The sequence below is a fragment of the Heterodontus francisci genome, chromosome 33 (assembly GCF_036365525.1).
Source record: "Heterodontus francisci isolate sHetFra1 chromosome 33, sHetFra1.hap1, whole genome shotgun sequence".
NCBI classification, from domain to species: domain Eukaryota; kingdom Metazoa; phylum Chordata; class Chondrichthyes; order Heterodontiformes; family Heterodontidae; genus Heterodontus; species Heterodontus francisci.
In genome coordinates, this window is record NC_090403.1 from 47,114,262 (window position 1) to 47,138,335 (window position 24,074).

Consider the following 24,074-nt stretch of genomic DNA (forward strand, 5'->3'; position numbering starts at 1 on the left):
GTTAAAGCCTTTGGGGTGGAAACATAGGAACATTAGGAACAGGAGTATTTATCCCTCAATCAACATCACAAAAGAACAGATTATCTGATCATTATCACATTGTAGTTTGTGGGAGTTTGCTGCGTGCACATTGGCTGCTGTGTTTCCCATAATACAACAGTGACTGCACTTCAAAAGTACTTCATTGGCTGTAAAATGCTTTGAGATGGCCAATGGTTGCACGTCTTTTTTCTTTTTATTCAAGCATCAGGTCGGAGATTTATCTATCCTAAGTCCCATTATTTTCTTCATTATTAATACTTGAGAGTACTACCACTGAGCCAAGGGTAACAACAGTAGTGTACAAAATGACATTTTGGTCTGACAGCACTAAATCCAAGCATTTCCTCAGTGGCTCAGTGACTAACTACTGTTTGTTGTGGACCATACAGACCAAGAACGTTCTAGGTTCGATATATTAAGTTAGCTGATCTGAACTCAGATTACACAATGGGCCTCAGCAGTGCTGGCGAAGGGAGGGGAAAGAAAAAGCCAATTCTTATTCATGACCCCCATTGTGTCCATGTGGAGTTTGCTGAGGACAGGAACAAATTTGGCCACGATAACACCTACAGTCTGTTGGCCTATCTGCATTCATTTTTAACTTGCACATGAAGAATTAGCATTTGGGCAGGGAACCAGTGCATCAAGCTAACTGTTCAAATAAGTTGGTTCTTAAGAGCTGAGAAAACATGAGGAAAGTGTTCAATTCAGCAGCTTCGTACACGTTGAGTGGGATGGAAAAGTAGATGCATGATCTGATGCACAGTGGCGCAGTGGTTAGCACCGCAGCCTCACAGCTCCAGCGACCCGGGTTCAATCCTGGGTACTGTCTGTGTGGAGTTTGCAAGTTCTCCCTGTGTCTGCGTGGGTTTCCTCCGGGTGCTCCGGTTTCCTCCCACATGCCAAAGACTTGCGGGTTGATAGGTAAATTGGCCATTATAAATTGTCCCTAGTATAGGTAGGTAGTAGGGAAGTATAGGGACAGGTGGGGATGTGGTACGAATATGGGATTAGTGTTTCTTTGGGCTTCCTTATCTCGAGAGACAATGGATACGCGCCTGGAGGTGGTCAGTGGTTTGTGAAGCAGCGCCTGGAGTGGCTATAAAGGCCAATTCTAGAGTGACAGGCTTTTCCACAGGTGCTGCAGAGAAATTTGTTTGTCGGGGCTGTTGCACAGTTGGCTCTCCCCTTGCGGCTCTGTCTTTTGTCCTGCCAACTACTAAGTCTCTTCGACTCGCTACATTTTAACCCCGTCTTTATGGCTGCCCGCCAGCTCTGGCAAACGCTGGCAACTGACTCCCACGACTTGTGATCAATGTCACAGGATTTCATGTCGCGTTTGTAGACGTCTTTATAGCGGAGACATGGACGGCCGGTGGGTCTGATACCAGTGGCGAGCTCGCTGTACAATGTGTCTTTGGGGATCCTGCCATCTTCCATGCGGCTCACATGGCCAAGCCATCTCAAGCGCCGCTGACTCAGTAGTGTGTACAAGCTGGGGATGTTGGCCGCCTCGAGGACTTCTGTGTTGGAGATACAGTCCTGCCACCTGATGCCAAGTGTTCTCCGGAGGCAGCGAAGATGGAATGAATTGAGACGTCGCTCTTGGCTGACATACGTTGTCCAGGCCTCTCTGCCATAGAGCAAGGTACTGAGGACACAGGCCTGATACACTCGGACTTTTGTGTTCCGTGTCAGTGCGCCATTTTCCCACACTCTCTTGGCCAGTCTGGACATAGCAGTGGAAGCCTTTCCCATGCGCTTGTTGATTTCTGCATCTAGAGACAGGTTACTGGTGATAGTTGAGCCTAGGTAGGTGAACTCTTGAACCACTTCCAGAGCGTGGTCGCCAATATTGATGGATGGAGCATTTCTGACATCCTGCCCCATGAAGTTTGTTTTCTTGAGGCTGATGGTTAGGCCAAATTCATTGCAGGCAGCCGCAAACCTGCCGATGAGACTCTGCAGGCACTCTTCAGTGTGAGATGTTAAAGCAGCATCGTCAGCAAAGAGGAGTTCCCTGATGAGGACTTTCCGTACTTTGGACTTCGCTCTTAGACGGGCAAGGTTGAACAACCTGCCCCCTGATCTTGTGTGGAGGAAAATTCCTTCTTCAGAGGACTTGAACGCATGTGAAAGCAGCAGGGAGAAGAAAATCCCAAAGAGTGTGTAGGATTAGTATAAATGGGTGGTTGATGGTCGGCACAGACTCGGTGGGCCGAAGGGCCTGTTTCAGTGCTGTATCTCTAATCTAAAGTTGCTGCAGAGCTTCACCTAATTGGCACTATGCACAAACCTATTGGAACTTGGTGTCATTGTATGTGATGTGCCAACAAAAGAAATGTTAAGCATTTCAGCTGTCACTTTTCGTGTGAGTGAATCCAGTAAGTTATGTGGAATAGTAAAAGAAAAACCCAAGACGATACAAATTAGGAGCAGAAATAAAGAAACTGTTTCAGATGTATCTGTGATGCTTGGTCAGTTTGAAAACAAAATTGTGATGGATTGAACGATGGCATTTGGGCCACATTGCTGCCCTAAGCTTGATACCAATGTGTGCTTTTGAACCATGAAACCCTACGAAGCAGAAATCCAAGCACTATAAAGCAAAAGCACATACCAAGTAACTAAGGAAATAAGAAACATTGAGAAAGACCACATAATGAAAAAAATCCAAAATCGTGGAAATAAAAACTGTGTGTTATAAAACAAACCCAAGTGTTCTGTCTTTTCCCCTCCTTTGATATCAATTCATTAAGCTAGATGCTTAAACATCCTGGACATGAGTATTGTTTCCAGTCATGTCCCAAATGACATGGTGAAGTATTTATTGATTTCTGCAAAATATACTGTGTGCCAAAGGACAACTTCTGGGAGAAACAAAAATATATAGTTTGTACTCGGCTGAGTAAGGAATCTGTATGGGACATGAATTAGCAGGCAGCAGTCAAGTCAAAGATGCTTTGCTTTGTATAATGGAAGTGAATGAAAGTGGTTTGTTGCATTGGTATTGATGGCTTAAATTGAAGATGTGTTTATTGTGAATCAACCGTAGTGTGTTTTATTTCACAGGACATTATGAACCAAACAAATCTGTTAATTGAGTTCTGTTCATGAACTGGTAGCGATACTAAGCTAATAGTTATGTCAGTTAAAATCCTTGATGTTTGCATTATTGTTGGCAAGATAGGATGATCATTTTTAGTGTCTGCAATCAGACTTTTACGTATTTCTGATAGGTTCATATCGGGCCAAATGCTCCGTTTGGCGTTTTCCTGCAATATTGTAAATGGGTGGTCACCTTGCGAGAGTTGAATGACACTAGAACTCTTCACAAGTGCTATTCTTTGATGGCTATCTGTAAACATTCGTAAGCCAATAAATACACTTCCCAATTCACAAGTAAAGCCAGAAAAATCTGATAAGGTTAGTAAACTATAATTCACATTTGTATTCAGAGTAACTTTGAGAATTGATTGTTGTCCAAGATCTGCAATATGTATAAATTATTAGTAACTTTCCTTCTTTGGACTTTTTCACCCTCTTTGACTGCAATGCACAATATCCCTGGTACCTGTGAGTTGATCTAACCAATAGACACTGCTTGATTAATTCAAGAGTTGGATTTGAATGGAATCCTTTCCTCTGCCCCAAAAAAGAACTTGCCTCGCATGGCAATACTCACCATATCGTTGAGAGAGAGAGAGTGAGATCAGCTAAGACAGGACTCTAACTCTCTTAATAGGTTAGCATTGTAGGAGCAGGACCAGATCCAGCAACAATGACTAGTATTGATATACTGCCTTTAACGTAAAAAAATCCCAAGGTGCTTCACAGAGGCATAAGGGAAATGGTTAGTGAATGAGAGATTAGGAGGGCAATGACAGTTTGGTTAGAGAGGTGTGTTTACAGCAGGGACTTAGAGCAGAAGGAGGTGGAGATTCCAGAGAGTGGATTATAATTAACTTTATTACAAGGGTTGTAATCTTTGTAAAGATGTGTTTGTATTTTAAATAGAAAATGCAGAGTAATTGGCTTTTATACCATTGCATGACACAGGTCATTTGTGTCACAGGCTTAAGCTGTATATATTTAGACACAGTAGGAAAGCTTAGCAATGTTGAGATGGAAAGCTAACGGTCTTAACTCAGTTGAAGTCCTTGAAGTTTGCATTATTGGTGGCAAGACAAGATGACCATTTTTTTAGTATCTTGGATTCGGACTTTTACCCATGTCTGACAGGTCCGCTCCTGATACTGCACTGAGGCTTTCCTAAATATTTCTAGATGGGTGGTTACCGCATAGACAGCCTTGATTCAGAGTGTTGATGAATTATAAGCCATTAGATCTTGAAGCCGTGTAAATTAAGGTCATTGGTTATATTTATATACATCCGATGAACTGCTGTTAAACCTATTAAACTTAAATGACCTTCATTTGCTGGTTGTTGTTGGTTAGCTTAAGCATAAGTGCTGGACTTATGTGTTCATTGGAGCCAAACCCAATACCCAGTTGTGACTATTATTCAGACTTGATTATGTTAGCTTTCCAAGTTCCGTTGTCCTTGGTTGGGCTTAAATAGAGTTCTTGACAGCAATGGAGTGCTGCGTCTTTGCAGCGAGGAAAAGCTAATAAGACTAGTCTTGTAAAAGTGATCACCTGTCAAGAGAATGACCTTGACAGCAAAATAACAAGTCTGACCCAGAATTTCCCATCCTTGTAGCTAACAAAGGAAAAAGTTGGCTTGAAAATATAAATATACTAAACTGCCTGTACAATCTATAATACACATGAAATTTTGTCCTCTTGCTGGTAAAATTGCCCAGTAGCCTAGGTGACAGTGGCAGTCAAAAACAATTGCCATCAGGCTGATTGGCTGAATTTCTCCCCTTGCTCATCTGCAAGTCCAGCATAATTTAAAAAGCTCTTCTGTGCTGTACCCTCTTCAGATTTCTACATCAGTAGAGTAGGACCATACTAATAAGTGCAAGTAAAACTCCCAGGTACTGGGTGATTGGGTGAGCTTTGGCCAGTCAGCCTGGCATCAACTTTGACTGCCTGTTCCCCTACTTTCACTACTACTGGCTACTTATAATAGTAGGAAAGATTAATATTTGTACTCAGGGCACTGTCAAGTCAACTTGTAGAAAAGCAGACTATTTATAATCGGAAGCAGTTGGTTAATTTGCTTTTGCCTTACACAATCGTCCCTTTTGTCATTTAATTGACCCTGCCATGCACCCTATTACGGACTTTCCATTTTGTTCCCCTCCACCCCTTCCCTGCCTCTGTACTTGATTGAAACCTGTTACATTTTTAATTTTTTCCAGTTCTGACGAGAGGACGTGGACCTGAATCATTAATTCCGTTTCTCTTTCCACAGTTGCTGACTGACCTGCTGAGTGTTTCCAGCATTTTCTGCTTTTATTACAAATTTCCAGCATCCGCAGAATTTTGTTCTAGTATTAGTGGTTAATTTGCTTGTTCGGTAATTCCTAATGTGTAAAAAAAAACGATGATCGGCATAGCATAGCAATCCCCTATTAACAGTAACAGAAGGAATCTCATTTCCATCTGTATTAGGCAACTCTCTGTTGTAAAAACAGTGAAATCAATGCCAAGCTTGATCAAATTAAACAGATTGCACTGTTTCAAAGCATTTGCCAAAGTATTTGAAACAGGCTTCACTGCGTTAAAACTCATCTTATAATATCTACCTCCTGATTAAAATATGGGAAAAGCAATATCTGCACTTTGTGAACTCTTCATGCTGACACAGATGTTCTAGTTGAAATGAACAGTCCATAAAAGCTTGAATTTTGGCAGCAATGTTTAGAGAAACATAACCTCATTTCATTGTATCCTGTTTTGCCAGAACCGGAGGCTATGGTGCAGACCTGCAATGCATCCACTGGCTCTTGATATCGCTTGCAGAGGGGTTGCTTGGGAAAACAGCTTCGATCATGGTTCCTCTGGAGGGGTGGGGGTGGAGGGGGGGGGTAATCCTTTATCAAATATAATTCAAAACACATGCACAACAATCGCAACAAAATAATCTTATTTTTTTTAATGTAAAAATCCTTCCTCAGACTTTAAAGAAGTAGTGAACCTTTTAACAAATGCTAGTGATTAAAAACTGTTGATTCCAAGGAAGCCATAAGTTTTCCTTCTGGTTAAGGCCTGTTAGCACAATTCTACCACCACGTTTCCCCTGATGACCTAATAGATGAAGTCACTGTGCAGTGTGTTATTAAGCACTATGTGTCATCCTTGACTTAGTGGTAGCACTCTTGCCTCTATTTCATGTAAACTGAAGACCTGTCCCTGACAGAAGATCAAAATAATAGTGGCACTATGATTATTGGTCTATAAAGAAACTTTAAAAAACTATCTTAAAGATAGTGAAAACATGAACTTTGGCATACTTTCCTGACTGAAAAGCTTACATAAAATTCTTTAGCTTCTAGTATGTCACCAACAAGCCAATTTCATATATACTCAAATTTGCAGTTGAATATCATTCAACATGTAGCCTAATTGCAAGATATTTTGAATTTAGACTTCAGTATATTGTAAATAAACATACCAATCTGTAAATGCACTACATTCATTTTCAATTTCATTCATTAACATCCAAACTCAATTTGACAAAATCCTGCATTTCATACAAAAGAGATTTTTAAAAGGCCAGGGAAATGAATTCTGCCAACCTGTTTCCATCTTTTTAGCAACAAAGAATGCGGGAAACTGCTGCACAGATGAAATTTGCATAGCAATTTTGATGGCAGCAAAAATGAAGCAATTTAAAAATTAATATGAAAAGTATTTTGCCTGGCATAGTTCAATTGGCAACGCCAGCATAGAACTGAAGCATTAAATATCCAATGTTCCCAGTTCAATTGGTGGGTTTGTACTAAATTAGCGGTAGCTTTTTTAAGGTATGAAGAACAGAACCAGCCAGAGTTCCTAGTCTTGATTTGCTATCCACAAACTCCCTGCTTGGAAAATTAACATTTGGATATTGAGTGAGAACAGGATCAGGCTCAAGATGGCATCTACAATCAAATAGCCTGCTGAAACTCATTGTCTAGGCTTATTAACGAGTGTTTACTTAGCCAAAGCACCAAGGACTGCCGGCACCCATGGAACTGTACCATGGCAAAGGTTTGTTCCTTTAGAAGAGATCAGGGGAAAAGATGAAGACAAACTTATAAAAACTACATTACAAGAGTTTGTACTGCAGCAGATGCAGTTTGGAGCTATTGCCCAAAGGGCTGACAGTACACCTTTAAAATATGCTACAGTGTGCAGAAGAAATTTGGCAGTGGAGTGGACTCACTGTATATAATGTGCTGAGCAGTTGAAAAATTAAATACTCTGGCAACATTCTATGTCTATTTAGGTGTCGATTTTGGATTTGGGTATTAGACGTGGATCAGAGAATTGTATACAATGGAAGTTATTTGCTTTGGATCAGGAGTATAATTATCTAGAACTTTATGTTTATATATACTGGTGTGATGGAATGTCACTATAATTTATCAATAACCATGTTAAATGCATTTATTTAAGAAAATGTTCAATACTTGTGTACAGACAGCACGTCAAACAGATTTACAAGGATCTGCTCCTATCAACAGTGCACTTAAAAACAGCTGTCTGCAATGAGGTCAGCATATTTTGGAATTATAGGCAGGAATACAAACGGCTGCACAGATATTAGAGCCAATTTTCCAAGTTCGTGCTGCTGGTGGGGGTTGTTGCCTGCCAGCCACACACACTGGAAAATCATGGGTGTCCTGGCTACAGCTGCCTAATGACTGCTGCCCACAGGCAAAGCTCCTTGCTGGCCACGGAAACTCTGAGAATCAGCCATGTTGAGTCAAGCAATACGTTCAAGCTGCACCCTCTTTATCTCCCAACTATATGGTTGAAATATCTTGTGGTACGCATACTACATGGTTGGAAGAGTACAGGGAATGGCAACGACAATAACTTGCATTTCTATAGCACCTTTAATATGGTAAAACATTCCAAGGCACTTCTAACGGGCGTTATCAAACAAAATATTGACACCAAATCACATGAGATATTGGGACAGTTGATCAGAAGCTTGGTGAAAGAGGTTAAAGGAGGAGAGAGAGGTGGGAGGTTTAGCAAGCAAATTCTGGAGCTTGGGACCTAGACAGCTGAAGATCCAATCGCCAATGATGGTGTGAAAGAAATTGGGGATGCACAAGATGTCAGAATTGGAGGAATGCAAAATTCACAGAGGGCAAATGCTCAGTTCTCCCATCGGCTGCCCTCGTGAATATAAACAACCCAACCCAATTTTCCTGAGGCTATCGTTGGCATTTTATGTACAGGAGTGGGCTGGGAGGTGAGGAAGGTGGCGCCATTCCCGTTGACTATCTGCCCCCACTGCTATTTTACTGGTGGAAGGGGAGGTGACAAATGGCCCACCTGCCCCAAGCCAATTGAGTTCCTTAAGAGGCCAATTAATTGCTGTTCAAGGGTATCCTCCCACTATCGCTGGTATTTTACCAGCGGCGGACAAGCACTTCATCTGAGGAGGCTGCCCAGTAATACTTGGTGGCCTCCTTGAGGGGTGGGGCCCCCCCTGATTGGGCACCCTGTGAGGGTTCCCCCTGCAGCACGGGCCACCCCTGCTAAAACTACCCCCACCCCCCTCACTGGGGCCCAGCCAATTGTCCCCGGAGAGGTCTGAACCTCACTTATCTTTTTGAAGGGTGGCGTCCATTGTACTCTTCTGAATGAGTGCAGTCCCAGCAGTGGCCACTGCTCTCACTGACGCTGCTGGGACTGAGGAGTTGCCGACCCTCTGATTAACTAGCATCTCTTGGAGGCAGGACTTCCAGCCTCAGATGATTGGAAGTCCTGACCGAGGCCAATTAAGGGCCTGGGCCACGCAAAATTGCTGCATGGCTTCCAAGCTCAGTGGAGCGGGCTCTTCCCCTGACCTTTTAGTCACTGCCTCAACATACAATTCCAGCCCATGAGTTGTCGAGTTTCCATTTATAAGTAAAGGCAGACAATGATATTCCCTCGCCTGCATCAATGGGAATCCAACTTCTAGTAGGTCTTCATTAAGAATAGTGGCAGGAGGTAAAATAAACAGGGGAGGCTAGTGCACACAGGCCCAGGTCTCTGAATGTTACTTCTCAAGAAGCCCTTAGCACAATATAAGAGCTTCTTGAGATAGTACATGCTTAGAGAACATGGATTCACCCAAGTTATGATGTTGACTACAGCACTGTTTGGCAGGCAAAGCAGAATACACCCAGGTGCAGAGCTCTACTCACTGACGTTCAAGTGGCAGTTACATTAAGCAGTTTAGAAAAGCTCCTAGACAGCCCAGCCAATCACCTGGGACAGTTCACTTTGCTGCAACGAGCCATTAAACTGCAGCTGATACAAAGAAAAACTGACCGTCGCTTCTGAGCTATACCACACATGAAACACATAACTGGCTTGTTTATTCTGAAATTCCATATTGGGTTTACTTCAGCACTGGTACTGGCAAAAACAACATTGTAACTCAGGATAAAACTACCATTCTGTTTGCATGTAGAGAATTCATATAAAATGTACAAGAAATTGAGGCATGTGTTAATGTGTGCTGTCTGGAATGTCCTGGCCTTCCAGCTTTTTTTTTCATCTAACAAATTATTTAATTTTCACCACTCCACTTTTCTGTCTCCCATCTGTCTTTGAATGCACCGTCTTATGTTTCACTGTCCACTATCGGGTGCATTGCTCAGGTGGCCAATCTTCATGTGAAAACCTGGGCAGATTATTGGCAGGCTATCTGACTGTAGAGGGCATTCTGGTGCAGTTGAATCCCATCAAAATCCCAATGGCTACACGTATGCACTTTTCAGCAGAGGTCAGTGGATAGCATTCAGAAGTGGAAACCCCTCTTAACTTGTGGCAAAGTGTAGCAGCCCAACAGGGTCGGCAACTCCTCAGTCCCAGGAGCATCAGTGAGAGCAGTGGCCACTGCTGGGACTGCACTCATTCAGAAGAGGACAATGGTTGTTGCCCTTCAAAAAGATAAGTGGGGTTCAGACCTCTCCGGGGACAGTCGGCTGGGTCCAGCGAGGGGAGTGGGGGTAGTTTTAGCAGGGACGACCCGTGCTGCTGGGGGAGCCCTCTGTGAGGCACAGGGTGCCCAATCAGGGGGGCCCCAGCCCTCAAGGAGGCCACCAAGTATTACTGGGCGGCCTCCTCAGATGAAGTCCTTGTCCGCCGCTGGTAAAATACCAGCGGCGATAGGAGGATGCCCTTGAGTATGATGTATTTGGTTCACTGAAATGATCTCTCTTCCTAGAACGCTCATTTTATTTTGTTCTATGGTTAAACCACAGCTCAAATACCAGTGAGGAGGGGGAACAAGAAGTTGTTACCATCCAGTGCCAGTGCTGCTGATACCAACAGCCAACAGATCCATAGAGTAGACCAGGTTGCCACATGCACCCAGAAAACCTCTTTGGTGCAAGCCTTCAGCATCCAATTTAATCCATTATCTTTATGGAATTTATTTTAATTCTCCTGTCGTGGCACCATATGCCCCACATGAATGAAGGCCCCACCCCCAAACCCCTTTTCATTCCTTTTCCTCCATTGTAGATATTAAGCTCCACTGAGAAATAGCATATCACAGCAAAGTCTGATCCTGCCATTACGCAATGTTCACATGTGGGCACACGCAGCAGTGCTCACTGTGTAGGAATCAGAAGCAGGAGCCATGGCTGACTTTCCCCTCCCTTGGCCTGAGGTGAATTGTAGCACCCCAAATATTGCACTGGCTGACATCAGCCAATTGTTGAACCTTCTGCTCTGTGTGGCTCAGCTACACAAAGTATTTACTACTGAGGTCTTTGGGGAGTTTACATAAAGGTTGTCTTACTGGATTCTCTGATACAATGGTTAAGAGGCCAAACAATGTGTACTAGCACAGTCTGCTCTGCAGGGTTTATTTGCAAACGATGTTTTGTTTCTGCCTCATTCCCACTCTCTGGAATTCTTTTCCAAAACCCCACCACCCCTGCACTTTCCTCTTCTCCTTTAAGACCCTCCTTAAAGCCAACTCTGATGTAGCTTCTAGATACCCTTCCTAGTCTCTCCTTAACTTGGCATCCATTTTTCCTCATGCCTCTGTGAAGCACCTTGGGATGTATTGCCACATTAAAGGTGGCATATAAATGTAAGTAGTTGTTGTTTATGTGTCATTTGATGCTTGGAATAGTACTACAGGCTTTATTGATACTAATTTTGTACATTTCGTGCATTGATAAGTTTCCAAATCAGACACGTGTTAGTTGGCATTTGAAAACAAACTTATTGTTGATATAACTGTTATTTAAATTAATCAGTACATGTGAACTTGCTGGACAAGCACAAGTTAACTAATTACTGCAGGCAGCAGGGCCTGTGCATGCATGAAAGGAAATGGGTCATTGATCTGTCAACAGGAGCAGCCCTCAACTCAGGGAGGAATTTCTAAACCTCGTATCAGATTGGTGAACGGTATCAGTGCTACTGAATTAATTTTATCAGGGTGTTCTGTTTGCGACTCATAAATTATAGAGTGGAATGACAAACAAAGTATAAGAGAAAGGAAATTGTAGCCAGGAACAGCAAAAAGCCAGAAGAGATGGAGGAATTTTGGCAGGGCATCTGTTTTTTCCCCCCAAAAATTCCAGCTCCTTTCTGAAGGTGTCTTCGTCAGCTATGGTCAGGGGAAATTTCCATGCCATTTTCCATGTAATTTCAACACATAATCTTTATAAGTAGCTTTTTGTGGTAGGAAAATGGGGCTGAAGCTTTTAACACTGATTTTCTGCTCCAAAATCAATCCTCATGTTTGTTGGCTCTTCCCATGATCTGCCCATTAGGCTTGAGTGACTTTATTTGACCATGTTAAAATGAGGGCCAGCGGCACTACAGTTCTGGATTTCCTGCGTTTGCACTCACAAAGCACTTGGGGTAACTTAAACTGAGAACTATAAGGCACAGCTATTTCCAGCTTCATCTGAGACAGAAGTGAGGCGTTTCTGGGTTTGAAGAGTGTGAGAAGTTTCACACGCGAATTTTGCTATTCTGTCTGTACAGACCTGTGCTTCTCACTACTTCTGACATCGTGATACCACTGGGAAATTTCTACCCTTCACCAACAGCGAGGGCTTCTCGGTGGCACTTACTGCATTCCCTACAGGCTAATCTTTCTATTCCATTATCATAACAGGGGAGCAGCACAGGATAGAGCAAAGGAGAGTCAGGCAGCCTTTAAAGTGGATGCAGCCCAACTCTTGATATATAGGCAATACAGGTCATAAAAGGATCTTCGTGAAGAAAAGTGGAAAAGTACAGGGGATCTCTATATTGTCAGCATGATGCAGACATGCACATTATGGAAGAGCTGGCTAATTCATCACCTTTGCCATTACATGGGGCCAGTGAAATGGGGCCATCGAGATTGTTGGCTTTCCCAAGATTCAGGATGCAATGGATGGTGCGGTGTTGCTTTGTGAGCTCCAGCAGAAAATCCCCTCACCTACTCAACAGGAAGGGCTTCTACTCCCTCATTGCATTGATTGTGTGTGACAGCATGCGAAGGATTCCGATTGTTAACACCAGATATTATGGAAGTTGTCATTCTTCCTTTAAAATTCGGTGCTCCCTGACCTCTTCAGAATCTGGTCAGTAGATGGCTTGTAGGTGACAAAGTCCCCTGCTCCCATGTAGAATGAACCCACTAAAGGTGTCCTGTATAGCAACAGAGGAGTGCTGCAACAAGGTGCATGCCGTTACTAGATTGGTCATCAAGAGGACCATCGGGGTCTTAAAGGAATGCTTTGATGCTTTTCTTGCCTAGACAGGTCAAAGAGGCTCTACACCATGTTGCAGAATATGTTGCATGCAATTGTAACGTGCTGTGCCCTGTACAACTTGGCTGTACAAAAAGGACTGGACTTTTGACATTGCTGGTGAGGTAACCCTAGTGACTACTTCAATTGGCATCAGAACACCTCACCACTGAAGTCTTCTTTTCTGTGTAATCTTTGACACTTCCTTCTCCCCCCACTATCAAATAAAGGAACATTCCCTCAATCCAGTACCCATCCTACAACACGACAACACATCAGTGCTCTTCGCCCCAACATGAAGATGTCAATAATCATCACTTGAATGAATAAGGCAACACCAAGTAAGTGCAACCTTTCCTATATAACACTAAATTCCATGAATAACAAGTTCGACATCAGAGCACTTTTTATTTAATGTAGTTCAAAATGAACACAAGCCAACCCATCCTTTCCTAATGTTGTACTTCTCAAGGGTAGCTGTTTGTGCCTTTCTTTCACCTATTCTAATGCTTCTTCTAAATGCAGTCTGAGGGCCAGTATCGCAAGAGGTGGATGGCTGCTCATGTTTTACAAAAAGGCCCATAGGCCGGAGGCAGCTCTTCTCAGTCGCTGCTGATTGCATCCCTGAAGCTTGTTCCTGGGTAACCTGGTCTTGTCCCCCATATTCCACTGAAATGGTACTGAGGGGGAAACTCAGCGACCTGGCATTTGTTGCTTTAATGATGGAGAGAAAGCAGTAATAAGCAGGTGAAGTCCCTGGAGCTGTGTCCCCATTGATTTATGGGATTGACCTCAGGGAGTATCCCAATCAAGCCTGATCCTGTTCTTACCAGACAACTATCCACACGCTTTTCAACAGGAATCAAGATTGCAGAAGGAGTGGAACTTTGTTATTTTTTTCTCTCTATACCTCAGCTGTAGCACAGCAATTTCTCAGGATTCAAAAAGAAAATTTTGATTAGATAGAAAATAGCTGACATTTTTTCAAAAAAAATCTGAATATTAGTATATTGAACTATACAAAATTACCAAAAAAGCTACATTGACTGCTGTCAAGTAAAACCCTTTGGAAGTCAGACTAAAATAGGATCTGCAATCAATAAGTGAGACACTAAAACAAGAAAAAAGATTTCGAGATGCTTCACAGACCATCCTTGAGATACTAAATGTACTGTCAGATTTGTATTTAGTCTTTGGAAACTCCTTCAACCTGGTATGCAGCTTTGTTTAGAAGGCCACATTTGCATTACTGTGTGTTACATTTATCAATGACTTAAAATGAGATCTGCCTGATGTCCATTTGTCTTGTACCCAAGTGCTAATGACATTGTGTTCATTATTGGAAATGCGAGAAAAGTTCTGGCCATGTTTGTTGTGTATTTGGTGCCTCTGGCAACTTTTCGAACTCTATATTTTTAACAAGATGTGCAAGGTCAGTACTGTTTGATCTGATTTCCTGTGTCTCCTCAAAGCAGTTCCGTATCAAGAATTGTATTTCTTCAACACATTGATTCCTTATTCCATGGAAATAATCTGCAGAATCTGCTTCTTAATAGAGATCTGGGCATTGCTAGGGAGAGATGCACACCTTTATCTGCTGTTATTGTTTGGATAAGCACTGTAATGGGGTTACATGGAGTCATGCAACTGGTGGCAACCACAAAGTACAAATTCAACAAGTTTACTTTGGGGTTGCCAGCTTCTGCACAAGACCCTTGAGGTGGGATTGGTGACACTAGCCCAGTTCCTGCATAATATAAAAGCAATCTTAGAGCTACCTCATGTATGAATGTTTCAGAGGCAGGTTACCACTTTTTGCTAATCTGAAACGGGGTGTGGGTTGAGATATCATGCCTTGAATTCTGAGATTTGCAATGGTGAACATTCACTGAAAGCCTTTGTACCATTAATAGTTAAAGCCTCCACACGAGGCATAGTCCCAAGTGGTTTAATGGATTTTATTTTATAGAAATGTGAGATTTTTTTTTTCCATTTATATTTGGAAGTTTCCAGACTGTCTCGACAGGTCAAAACCCCTCCTAATCAGAGGGTTGTTCTTGAAACAGGCGGTCATAGACTAAGAGAGAGAATTTGGGGGTGAAGTGCAGTAGGATGCGAAATTGTTCTAAGAGCTAAAAAATTAAATTGCATTCAAATTACCATTTATTTCCCTCCCAAGCTACATTTGCTATTTTCTCTCCTTCTAATGCCATATTCTATTCCATGGTTAAGAGGGTGCAAGACTTAACTGTGCTGAAACCCAGTGTACTCTATAATCAGTTGATGGAATTGTCCCAGTGTGACTTTATTCAACTAAGCCCCAAGATTCCCAGATATTCAGGTCAAATAACTGGTTAATATAATTACAGAGAGAAAGTTTCTTTCATTGCTTTTTTTCTAGTGTGGATCAGCATTATTTTACCATGTGACAGAAACCTGTAGTGACACGGAATAATACAAACATACGACTTAGGAGCAGGAGCAGGAATAGGCCACTCGACCCCTCGCGCCTGCTCCGCCATTCAATAAGTTCATGGCTGAACTAATTACTCCACATTTCCACCTACCCCTGATAACATTCCACCCCCTTGCTTATCAAGAATCTATCTACCTTTGCCTTAAAAATATTCAAAGACTCTGCTTCCATTGCCTTTTGAGGAAGAGCAATCCAAAGATTCACGACACTCAGAGAAAACATTTCTCCTCATCTCTGTCTTAAATGGGCGACCCCTTAATTTTAATAAGTGACCTCTAGTTTGAGATTCTCCCACAAGGGGAAACATCCTTTCCACATCCACCCTGTCAAGACCCCTCAGGATCTTATATGTTTCAATCAAGTTGCCTCCTGCTCTTCTAAATTCCAGCGGATACAAGCCTAGCCTGTCCAATCTTTCCTCGTAAGACAGCCCGCCCATTCCAGGTAATAGTTGAGTAAACCTTCTCTGTACTGCCTCCAACGCATTTACATCCTTCCTTAAATAAGGAGACCAGTACTGTACACAGTACTCCAGATGTGGTCTCACCAATGCCCTGTATAGCTGAAGCATAACCTCCCTACTTTTGTATTCAATTCCCCTCACGATAAATGATAACATTCGATTAGCTTTCCTAATTATGTGCTGTACCTGCATACTAATCTTTTGTGATTCATGCACTAGGACACCCAGATCCCTCTGCACCTCAGAGCTCCGCAGTCTCTCACCATTTAGATAATATGCTCCTTTTTTATTCTTCCTGCTAAAGTGGACAATTTCCCACTTTCCCACTTTATACTCCATTTGCCGGGTCTTTGCCCACTCACTTAACCTATCTATATCCCTTTGTAGCCTCCTTACGTCCTCTTCACAAGTTACTTTCCTACCTATCTTCGTGTCATCAGCAAATTTAGCAACCATACCTTCAGTCCCTTCATCTAAGTCATTTATGTAAATTGTAAAAAGTTGAGGCCCCAGCACAGATCCTTGTGGTGCACCACTTGTTACATCTTGCCAACCAGAAAATGACCCATTTGTGCCTACTTTCTGTTTCCTGTTAGCTAACTAATCTTCTATCCATTCCAATATGTTACCTCCTACACCATGAGCTTTTATTTTCTGCAATAACCTTTGATGTGGCACCTTATCAAATGCCTTTTGGAAATCTAAGTACAATACATCCACCTAAGTACAATACATCCACCTAAGTACAATACATCCCCTTTATCCACAGCACATGTAACTCCATCAAAGAACCCCAATAAATTGGTTAAACGTGATTTCCCTTTCACAAAACCATGTTGACTCTGCCTGATTACCTTCAATTTTTCTAAATGCCCTGCTATAACCTCTTTAATGATAGGTTCTATCATTTTTCCTAAGACAAATGTTAAGCTAACCGGCCTGTAGTTTCCTGCTTTCTGTCTCCCTCCCTTTTTGAATAAAGGAGTTACATTTGCTATTTTCCATTCTAAAAGAACTTTCCCCGAATCTGGGGAATTTTGGAAAATTAAAACTAACGCATTAACTATCTCACTTCTTTAAATACCCGAGGATGAAGTCCATCAGGACCTGGGGACTTGTCAGCCCACAGCTCCATCAATGTGTTCAGTACCACTTCCCTGGCGATTGTAATTTTCTTGAGTTCCTCCATCAATACTGCAGTAACTTTAGACTCCTTTGGGCACCAGAGAGTACATTTTACCAGATGAGCTTCCCAGTGCAGAGCTTTGTTCGATGAGACTACAGATTAGAGAACTGAATTTGGAGCTCCCAATTTTCTGTTGCGTAAGATTAACCACTAGGTTAATCATGAACACTGCTAATCAGGCATGTTGAGCTCCGCACCTATTTCTTTGATAGTGTTCCCATTGAACGTGGCTCTGCACTCAGTGTGAAACCTCACAATTTAATCCTAATGTCTTTTTGAATGCCTGATACTCACCTTTATCCATATGTAACCTCAACACACTGTAGTATGAAACCAAGGTACATGCCTTAATTCCTCATAGTCTCAGAATAAAATACTCTGTTACTGTTTTAATTTGTATATTTTGTCCTTATTTCAAGGATTCTCAGAACATACTGTGATCAAAAGGGTGGATGGAAGACCTGCTCAAGGTCCTCTGCCAAATCTTGCCCTGAAAAGCAGTCTGATCAGATGTAGTTATGACAGGTGCCTGATGACAGGTTACCTTGGCAAGTGTTCATCTTGTAGCCATCAAGTTATTGTGACCTCTTGTATTTTAGTTTATGTATGTCATGATGTAAGATGCACTATTTCAAAGATGTTAAATTGATTTTTTTTTCCCTCCAATTATTCTTAAGCAAGATTGGGCAACACAGCACCGCAGCCTCACAGCTCCAGCGACCCAGGTTCAATTCTGGGTACTGCCTGTGTGGAGTTTGCAAGTTCTCCCTGTGTCTGCGTGGGTTTCCGCCGGGTGCTCTGGTTTCCTCCCACATGCTAAAAGACTTGCAGGTTGATGGGTAAATTGGCCTTTATAAATTGCCCCTAGTATAGGTAGGTGGTAGGGAAAGATAGGGACAGGTGGGGATGTGGTAGGAATATGGAATTAGTGTAGGATTAGTGTAAAATGGGTGGTTGATGGTCGGCACAGACTCGGTGGGCCGAAGGGCCTGTTTCAGTGCTGTATCTCTAACTAACTAACTAACTAATCACCGTCACCTCATTTATAAATTTTCCTGCTTTGTTAGCCAGAAATTCAATTGTCAATGTTTTTTTGAAAATGTCAAAGCTTATGGTTTCAGTGTCAGCGAGACCTGCTTCCTCAATCAATATTTTTGCCAAATTCAGTTGGCCCAATCAGAGTTTGACTCGTGAGACTTTTATACTTCACTTTATTTTCTTGCCAGTTTTATCACCGAAGTCTGCTTCTTTATCGACATTGACTCCTTCTTGGTGTACCCGTCCACAGGGCTGAGTGTCCTTCAGTACTTCACCCAAGTAGAATCATAGAATGGTTACAGCACAGAAGGATGCCATTCGGCCTGTTGTGTCTATACTGTCTCCCTATAACAGCAGCTCTCACTCCTCCATGGTAGTCTCTGTTGAAGGTGGTGATATATATTTTCATTGCTCTACCATTAGTGACTGTACCTTCAGCTGCCTAGGCCCTAAGCTCTAGAATTTCCTCCATAAACCTCGCCACCCTCTACCTTCCTTTTAAACTGCTCCGTAAAATCTACCTCTTGAACCAAGCTTTTGGTCTTCTGTCCCAAAATATTTCCTTATATGGCTCGATGTCAAAGTTTTGCTTAAGTTGCTTCTGTGAAGCACCTTTGGACGTTTTCCAACATAAATGCAAGTTGTTGTTATCCCTTGAAAGAAAAGTGTGATTTTACAATCTACAGTGCTGAACATGATTTTGTTTTTAATAAGTAGCATCATTCTTAAAACCACACAGTTATTGAACAAGATTGGATAGAACAGAAAAGAACAGGAGCCAGCACTAAATTTGGGAGGGAGAGGACAGTGAGGAATTGTTTGAAAAATATTTCTACCCTAATTCAGTGATTTTCAGCTGACTGCTTTTGATGATTAATCACCTGAGCTGGTTTGCAAATGCCAAGGAACAGAGTGGGTGACCTGTCGCTCAGTTAGACTTGTCCCTCGCTTTTGAGGTGTGATTTCCTCAATCTTATCCACACAGCCTAATGATTTCTGACATTTCCTATGACAAATCTCAAGCCATATTCATGGGAGCTTGATGGTGAATGCCGGTGACTTTTTAGATGCAAGGGGCCATCAGAGCTGAGCCTGTCAACGTCCATCCGCGTGCATTTCCAGCAGTGGTTGCTGGATAATCTCATCCTATTCGTAATTGTAAGGGTGAGCCCACATTCACTCACTCAGTGATGCAAATACATTGCATCACAAATTGCAGTGCAGTTTTCGAAACCCTTCTAATATTTTCTGTATTTTTCTCCCCCTCTTGTTGGGGAAAGGCTCCAATACTTTACCCAGGTGACCATTCTTTATATGAAATCCAAAACATTGAATGTGGGTATGCTATTTGACCACGAGGAGCTTCACAGCCGAGCCCAATCTTACCCTAACCTTATATCTATATCCATGTGCTGTCCGATAGGAATGACTGTACAGCAATTGGAATTGGGAACCCTGGATGATTTTACCCTCCCCTAATCTAGGCTGCTAAGGCCAACTGTAATGTCCTAACTACAACTCTGGCTGGGATCAGCTAACAGCACAAACCAGGAATTGAAACTGAGACCTTCTGTTATCTTTATCAACTGAACTATTTGAAGGAGTTCTTTTCATATCTGGTAATGTGGATTTGGTGTTGTGAAATGTGTGTTTTTCTGCAATCAAGGTCAGTACTGTATTTTCCTCCTGTGTTTTTGTGCAGGGATTTTTCAGAAGAAGTATCCAAAAGAACATGGTGTACACCTGTCACAGAGATAAAAACTGTATCATCAACAAAGTCACCCGCAATCGATGCCAGTACTGCCGGCTGCAGAAGTGCCTGGAAGTTGGCATGTCCAAGGAATGTAAGTCCCTGCACTGCATCGGAATGTGATGCAAGCTTTTCTTTAATATTTTATATTTGGTATTACTGCCAGCCTGTACATTGGTGCCAAGGTGTTGGGATGCATAGTGAACCAGCTCTACTTGCAATTGTCTGGAGTTTACAAAGCTACAAATGTGTTGTGGGGCGTATTATTCACAATATATCACCAAGTTATACCTTGGTTTTTCCCCCTACTCTTTTGGCAGCTTTTTTTTTTTGAGCACCTCACCATGTTCCACTCCTGTCACCTCGCAGAGATATCCTGCTCCTTTGCCCCCTCAGCTTCTGCATTGAGCGATGCTTCTCAGCCTCCCCGGCAGAGCTAAACTATAACCTCAGCATTATGTTTGATCCTGACCTTAGTTTCCAATCCTATATCTTCTCCATCACACAGACCACCTACTTCCACTTCAGTAACGTTGCCTGTCCCTGTGCTTTCCTCAGCCCATCTGCTACTGAAACCCATTACCATGCCTTTGCACTCCAGACCTGATTATTTGATGCTGTCCTGGCTAGATTCACCCCCCATAAACTTCAGTTCATCCAAAACCATTTGGCCTTCCATCTTATCCTGCACTCACCCATCGCTGTTCTCGCTGCACTGTGTTGGCTCCCAGTTCCCCAACACCTCAGATTTAAAATTCTCCTCCTCCAGTTTAAATCCACTCCGTTGCCTTGCCACACCATATCTGTGTAACATCCTCCAGCTTTACAACTCGCCAGAATTCTGCATTTTCTCCAACTCTGGCCACTTGTGCATATCCCCATCCCATTGCCCCACCACTGGCAGCGCTACTACTGCTGTTTAGACTCCATGCTCTGGAATTCCTTCCTTAAATCTTCTGCCTCTCCATCTCCCTCTTCTTCTTTAAGATCCTCCCCCCACCCACCTTAAAACTCATTTTCTTAACCAAGCTTTTGGTCACCTCTTCTAATATCTCTTTTGGAATCCTTTCTCAGAACCACAGAATTGTTACAGCACAGAAGGAGGCCATTCAGCCCATCGTGTCTACACTGGCTCTCCAAAAGAGCAATTTACCTATTGCCATTCCCCCCATCTTCACCCCATAACCCTGTACATTCTTCCTTTTTAGATAAAAATCCAATTCCCTCTTGAAGGCCTCGATTGAACCTGCCTCCACCACAGTCTCTCCAGCCATCGCCCACTCTCTCCGGCCATTCCCCACCACCCCCACCCGCCTGCTCTCTCTGGCCATTCCCCAGCCAGCCGATCTCTCCGGCCATTGTGTGCTGCCATGTGTTTACGTTGCCTTTGTGTGATTATTTGAGCAGCGCCGTCTTTAGTCCTGGCAGCTGCCTGAACGTCGCTGACTGGCGTTTTAGTTAAACAGGCTGCATTTGCACATGTGCAAGTGCAGCGTCATCTAGTGGCTGCGTTGTCAACAAACGCAGCCCTTCACATCTTTCCTAAAGTGCGGCACCCAGAACTCAATGCAATACTCCAGTGTCTCATTATGTTTTTTTTCACACACTCTAAACCCGAGAGCTCTGAACCCAATTATAGTCCCAGTATTGCCAACATTACTGAGATCAACTAACTCCGCACAGACTGGGAATTGAATCTGGGGCTTCCCTAATCTGCATGGTTGCGTATCACGCCAGGTTAGTCATTAGCTACTAATTCCATTCACGGAGCACCATAGTATTTCTTTCAAGGTGATTTAGCTACTGTAAAGGAAAGGTTATAATGAAGAAGTTGATTTAGTGAAGCCGGCAATAATGGGAATTTATTCTGGATAAGAGAACATGAGAACAGAGATGATCAATCCTCAGCAGTGTAACTACTCTTCATGCCTGCCCACAGCTATACATTGAAGCCTCTTACCTTCATTTGTGTAACACTAATTTGTGACAGGTTGCAACATATTGTTGAAAGAAATCCTGATAGATTTAGGCATTTTGAAGAGCAGTTTCCAGTCAGATTCTTGCTCAACTGAACCGTGATGGAAATTAAATGAGTTCTACCTAAAAAAGCCTAAAACGGTCTTGCACATATTGAACGTTGCCTACAAGCATTTTAGCATTTGTCAAAAATGTAAAGAAGCGAAATCATTAGCTCAATCCATCATGAGACATTTGAATTTTCACGGAAGTGTCCAATTTGAGAAGTAGCTGTTTATTTGCTTCCAGCCCAATCTCTGCTGTTTGTCCCTATCAAATGCATACTCTTGTCCAACTCCTGGCGTTCTGACCAAGAATTATCTTTCCATCATTGCAACCAGAACAGATTATCTGGTCATTTGTCTCATTGCTGTTTTGGGATCTTGCTGAACACAGATTTGCCCATTTGATAGCAATGATTGCATTTCAAAAGTAATTCATTGGTTGTAAAGCACTTTAGGACATCTTGAGGATGTGAAAGGCACTATATAAATTAAACTTTTCCTTTCTTTAGTAACTTCGTTAACCCAATGTCAGTGCATATCCTGGATTTTTGTGGGGCTTCCATTTTGCATCTGACAAAAGTGCTGACCTAGTTTTGGTAAGATTAGCACCTTTGAGTCAGAATTTAAACACGGATCCAGCTCGGCGTCAAGTTCCCAGGCTCGCCTGCTAAGTGCAGCATGATTTTTTTTTTAATTAATTAATTCTGTTCTATTAAAACAAATACTGACTTTTAAAAAAACTGTACAAAAATTACTTTAAATATTATCTTTGGAACTGAACTAACAGCACATTATGACATGCTACACACATACAGAACAGCAAGTCTCCAATTTTGCTATTGGGCTCCAAAGGGCCTATGTGGAAAGTGGAGCCAGATAGTAGAGTAAACATGGGAAAGCAATGGGTTGGAATTGCTGTTCCTGGATCTAAACATAATGTGCTTCGCACAACGGACGTTTTACTTTGTTAAAGACGCTATACAAATGCAAGTTCTTGTTTATAGAAACAGAGCTCAGTGAAATCATAATTGCTCAAATTGAAAATCCTCAAATTGTGAGAAACCTCTCCTCTCATCCTTTTAAGATATAGGAACTATTAGGCCCAATACACTGTCAGATTACCCCACCTACTTAGCATTGACCCTCCCAATCACTGCCCCACGCACATATTTATTCAACTCCCACACCCGCTTATGCCATTGTCTTAAATGGTCTTCAGTGATAAATTGTTCCACATCCCTGTGGGTGCCAAGATACTGAAATAAAAGCAGAAAATGTTGGAAATACTCAGCAGGTCTAGCCGCATCTATGGAGAGAGAAATAGAGTTAACATTTCAGGTTGATGACCTTTCATCGGTGCCAAGATATTATGTCTGATTTCCTTTCTTAGTCCTAACATCCATATTTTTAACTGGTGTCTTGTAGTATTTGAACCCTTCATCATAGCAAATGACTTATTTGTAATTTACAATTTCCTATCATTAACTTGAAAATTTCAGTTGGATCCTCCTTCCCATAAAAAATAAGCCAAAATCTTTCAATGTCATGAATGGAATAACGGGTGTAGCAGAAAAAGTAAGGTTCTGCGGCATTGCAGAAAGGCTGTGCTTTAATTGCTTGGCATTCTGCGAGGGTAATTTTCATAAATGCCATTTGTATTAATATCAGGAGTCAACAAAAGAAGAGCTAAAATAAGACTTGGGTCACTTAGACACAGCAAGATGTAAAAGTGCAGCTGATTAACTTGATGTGACACCTTGACTCTGTCAGAAATAATCAAGGAAAGTATCTAATGATTCTAGAACAGCCTCAAAGGGGGCAAGGTAACCTTGTATTGTAAAAGATGTAGTCTTTGTGTGTATTTGTTAGTATACACATGTATGTTTGGATAAAAGCAAAAACATAAAATTTTACTTTGCTACAAATCCAACAAAATCACATGGTGATAATATGTGGGAGTGCTCACGCTTTGCATTCTTTTTAGTACTGTTATTTGCTCCACTTTTCTCTAATTTTCTCGACTGCTGTCCTGAAGGCACTGACTCCTGCTGAACCGTTCTTTGTTTATGAGCCCAGCCAGCGAGTGCAGCCGATTATTTGATTACAGAAAGCATCAGAATCAATTCCTCCTTCCTCACTCAACGTCAGACATACCCTTTCCAGCAGGGGTCTCAGACAGGAGTGGGGATTGAGCTAACTTTTCCCCTC

The 24,074-nt window shown here is 42.3% G+C and overlaps 1 protein-coding gene across 17 annotated transcripts in view; it reads left to right on the plus strand.

Annotated features, from left to right (window-relative positions):
* raraa (retinoic acid receptor, alpha a) overlaps window positions 1-24,074 on the plus strand; it is a 594,392-nt gene that overhangs the window by 519,091 nt on the left and 51,227 nt on the right. For all 17 annotated transcript variants that reach the window (XM_068013478.1, XM_068013476.1, XM_068013481.1 and 14 more), the window contains one exon: window positions 19,798-19,939. In XM_068013478.1, the coding sequence (XP_067869579.1) occupies window positions 19,798-19,939 (142 nt within the window). The remainder of the gene's footprint in view (window positions 1-19,797; window positions 19,940-24,074) is intronic.